General features: G+C 56.4%; 1 protein-coding gene across 1 annotated transcript in view; it reads right to left on the bottom strand.

Moving 5' to 3' along the window:
• Positions 1-746: 746 nt before the first annotated feature.
• The window catches only part of ARRDC1 (arrestin domain containing 1), a 20433-nt gene continuing 17065 nt past the window's right edge, over positions 747-4114 (bottom strand). Inside the window, exons 8-12 of the mRNA XM_009994348.1 lie at positions 3944-4098; positions 3275-3457; positions 2752-2928; positions 2163-2577; positions 747-811 (exon numbers count right to left, since the gene is read on the bottom strand). Coding sequence (XP_009992650.1) covers positions 747-811; positions 2163-2577; positions 2752-2928; positions 3275-3457; positions 3944-4098 — 995 coding nt within the window. The remainder of the gene's footprint in view (positions 812-2162; positions 2578-2751; positions 2929-3274; positions 3458-3943; positions 4099-4114) is intronic.

The following is a 4114-nucleotide window of genomic DNA, read 5'->3' as shown; positions in this document are numbered from 1 at the left end:
CCCTGCTGGACAAGGCCAGAAGCTGGTTGGTGGGCACCCACAGAACAGTGGGCTCTCCCTCCACAGCCCACCAGGGCCTCCAGGTGCCCCAGAGTGCTCCCCACTGCCAGAGCCTGCTCTGCTCTCCCCACAGGCAGGCAGTGGCAGTGCTACCAGAGGACCAAAGGCTGCCAGTCACTCACCCCACAACCCGGGTAAAACAAGGGCTTGAGCTTCTGGCTTTTTAGGAGTCCCTGACCTTCTGAACCTGCTGACTCCAAGAAACCTCCCGTTTCAGCTACCACTAGGACCTATGAGGACAAGGAGGAAGGGCTGCCAAAACCATTTCTGGAGAGCACATGTGAAGACAAGAGACAGTCCACAGGGCCCAGCCCTCACCTGGAGTGGAGCCATGCCAAGTCAGGAGCATTTCAGATAAGGCATCACAGGTGCTTTGATAGTAAAGCAGTTAGTGTTGACTACAGTACTTTAAACACAGGCTGCTGCAGAGGGCACCTCTGGGGCAAAACCAGCAGCAGGAGAGGTTGTTTCCCAGACCTCTCCTCCACACACACGCAGGCTGTTCTGGTTGCCCTTTTTTTGGTTTCCCTCCCCCTGCTTCCTAGAAAAGAGACTTAAAAAGGCCAGGCTGGGATGTGCCATTTACCCCCCCGAGCAGCCAGAGAGCTAAGAAGACGCCTTGTGCTGTACCAGACCTTGCAGGGGCAGCTGAGCCGGGCAGCGCCGGCGGGACTGGCAGCAGGGGGTTAGTTGCCATTGCTGATGCTGGAGTTGGCACTGCTGCAGCTCTGCTCGTAGGATGGAGGTGCTTCTGCAGGGCAAAGAAAAGAATACAAGTGGTTATGGGGGGGTGTTTGGGAGGCTCCCTTCAGCCCGCTCTGTGTCACCCAGCGTGAAGCAAAGTGCTGCCAGCTACACACGTTGTGCCCCCTCCCTCTCCAGGACCCCACAACCTGCCCTGCTGGAACACCTGGGGTCTGTGTGTGCACACACAGGGTTTGAGCCAGCCCATCCCACCCACGTCCCGATGCCTGCAGGGGTTAAAATCAGCACCTCCAAAGTCCTGTTCTGTTCCTCCCCTTCTTCCACAACACTCCAGCACCCCCAGCCCACAGCTGAGCAGTGCTCGTGTGCCCCAGGCCAGGGCTGCAGTGACACAGCTCATTACCCCAGCACTAACAGCCTGTGCTCCTGGGCTGCCTGTGCTACCTCTGGGCTCTGCCACCTCAGCCACCCGGGACAAGCACAGCTCCAGGAATCCTGCACACTGGGATTTTCCCAAGCTTCTCCACCCTGGACAGTCTCTCAGCTCCTGCCCCCACAGCTCGTGCCTTCAGAGCAGCTGCAGGCCCACTCCAAGACAGACAGAAGATTGCAGTTACATCATTTTCCTGGCTCTGCTCCCACCAGCCTCAGCACAAGTCCAGAAGTTTTTCTAGCAGTGGGAGGCTGGAAGCTCTTTTAAGAACAGGGAGATCCTCTCACGAGGAGCCCAGGGCAGGCAGGGGTGTAGATGTGGGAATGGACAGCCAGCTTTGACAGCTGTAAGAGGAGACTCCTCCTGAGGCTAAAAGCAGGCAGAGGGAGCTCATGATCCCCTCTCACATCAGTCCCCAGCCGCTGACATCCCAGCTCACAGCCAGCAAAGGGACTCGTGTGGTAGGAGATACTTCCTACCCCACTGCCAGCCCGTGCAGATCTCAGGTGCTCACAGAGTGTCAGGGGTTGGAAGGGACCTCTGGAGATCATCGAGTCCAACCCCCCTGCCAGAGCAGGACCAAAACCAGGGCAGGTCACTCAGAAAGGCATCCAGACAGGGCTGGAAAGGCTCCAGAGAAGGAGACTCCACAGCCTCTCTGGGCAGCCTGTCCCAGGGCTCTGTCACCCTCACAGCAAAGAAGTTCTTCCTCATGTTGAGGTGGAACTTCCTGTGCTGGAGTTTGAATCCATTGCCCCTTGTCCTGTCCCAGGGCACAAGAGACAAGAGCTTGTCCTGCCTTCCTGATGTCCACAGAACCGTCACAGTTGGAAGAGGCCTCCTCAGATCACACCCAACCATCAACCCTCACCTCTCAAAAAAAAACAAACCAATCCACTAGAGCGTGTCCTGAGGTGCCTCATCTACATGTTTTTTTAGGGGGCTGGAGCCTCCAGTGCCTCACCATAGGGGTACCCCCAGGTGCTGTACTCTGGGGGCAGGATGAGCGAGCTGGCCGTGGGCACGGGCACCACGTTGCCCTCGGCGTAGTAGGGGACGGTGGCTCCCGTGGACAGGCAGAGCGTGGGGTGGCCTGGGGAGCCCGTCTGCTCCGAGTCCACCACCCTCAGCTCCTGGAAGCTCAGTCCTGGGGCGTAGCTGAACGGCTGCTGCTGGGAATGGCTTTTGGTGGGGATGGAGACATTGTCCATCGGGTGGTAACCGCTGGCGGCCTCTTCCTCCTCCGGGGGGGCACTGGGCACCACGGCAGGGGGTATGTGCTGGATGGAGCGGGAGGGGCTCAGGGGCACCCTGTTCACTGCAATGTTTCCAATGTAGATGGGGAGAGTGACTGAAACCTCGGGTGACTTGAGAGAAACCTGGAAGAAAAGGACAAACAGTGGCATCTTCTTCATCCTATGTTGCACTGGGAAGGTTCACCTGATGCAAGGACCACCCCCACCAGGCAGCTCTGGAGCTCAAGCCACGGAGCTCAAGCACAGAAGCTGCAGCTCAGCCCAGTGGAGCTCCCCAGGAGGCACAGGTGTGCTCACCTGGATGTAGTAGTCGATGTGTATGAGGCTGCAGCCCTGCAGAATGGACTGGGGCAGTGCTGGAACCAGGATCTGCTCCCTCCACTCTGCATGTTTCCAGGCTTTCACTCCTGAGCCTTCCACCTCCGCGATGGTCCTCAGGTCGTAAATCCAGCGCTTGGATTTATAAGCCACTTTCTGCACAGACAGGAGAAAACACAGCTAGCAGAAAGATGGTCGTCTGCCACAAATGTAAGTCAGGACACAGAAACGCACAGCTGCTTTGTCAAATCAGCACAAACATAAGGTGTATCACAGAGCAGAAACACCCATCATGGCAGGGCAGACTGAGAAGCAACACAAATGCCTCTTGGCCCAGGAAGGTAGAGAGAAGCAGAGGCAGCCAGAGGTCTGGACTCCTCCCTGCCACCCCCAGCCCCACGCAGCAGAGATCCACACTGGTGAGAACTGCCCCAGTTTCAGAGAGGCCTCAGGAGGGTGGAGAACCAGCACAAGCCAAGGGATCACCCCCTGAGGTGCTCACCTGGAGCAGACTGGCCACCACTGCCCCAGTGTCCCGCCCAGATTTGTTCTCTATGTCGGTGCGGAGCTGGATGGCTTGTCCCACGATGTATCCCTTCAGATCCGAGGTGGCCGTCAAGATGATGTTGCCACTTTTCACAAGCTTGTAGTTGAACTTCTTGGTGATGGACATGGTGTTGGGCTGCTGCAGAAGAGCAGAGAGACAGAGGTGTTGGCTCAAGGGAGTCAGAAAAACTCCAGGAAAACGCTCAGAGGTTCAACATGAGCAAGCAGGAGTATCTGGTCTAAGAGGATATAAGGAACCAACAACACCAGCACTGCCACAGACAACAGGTCTCAAGTCCCCATCCCCCCAGTTCTGCTGTCCTGTTGTTCACTCTTCCCTCCAAAGCAAGTTCCCCAAACCCAAGGCTCTACAGGCACCTGGTGCTATCGGCCAACACCTCTCTCTGCATGTAGAAAATTCACCTAAGTGTTTCAAAGCAACATGCAGAAGAGTCAAAAATCACTCCAAGCAGGGACTGATGGCAAGGCAGGACAGACCAAGAGTCCTTGTCCTGCTCTTGCCCAGTCAGGACATGCAGTCAGAGTTGTCCAGCCACACAGTTATTCCCCAGGACAAGGGCTGAAGCCTTGGCACTTCCCAGCCACATTCCTCCTTGTTCCTTACCTCGATGTCAGGGATGTCATTCAAGTTGAGAGGGCAGAGAACATAGAAGATCTTGTTGCATTTGTAGTCCTTGCAGAAACGAGGTGTGTCTATAACAGCTTTCACCTGATGGAGCACCTTGCCAAATGGGCCTTCAAATGATGTTGGAGCAGAGGCTGGAGTTGAGAGAGA

Source organism: Chaetura pelagica, unplaced genomic scaffold (assembly GCF_000747805.2).
Source record: "Chaetura pelagica isolate M959 unplaced genomic scaffold, ChaPel_1.0 scaffold132, whole genome shotgun sequence".
In the NCBI taxonomy this organism is placed as follows: domain Eukaryota; kingdom Metazoa; phylum Chordata; class Aves; order Apodiformes; family Apodidae; genus Chaetura; species Chaetura pelagica.
The sequence above is the reverse complement of the archived record's forward strand: the minus strand, read 5'-3'. Positions and strand labels throughout refer to the sequence as shown.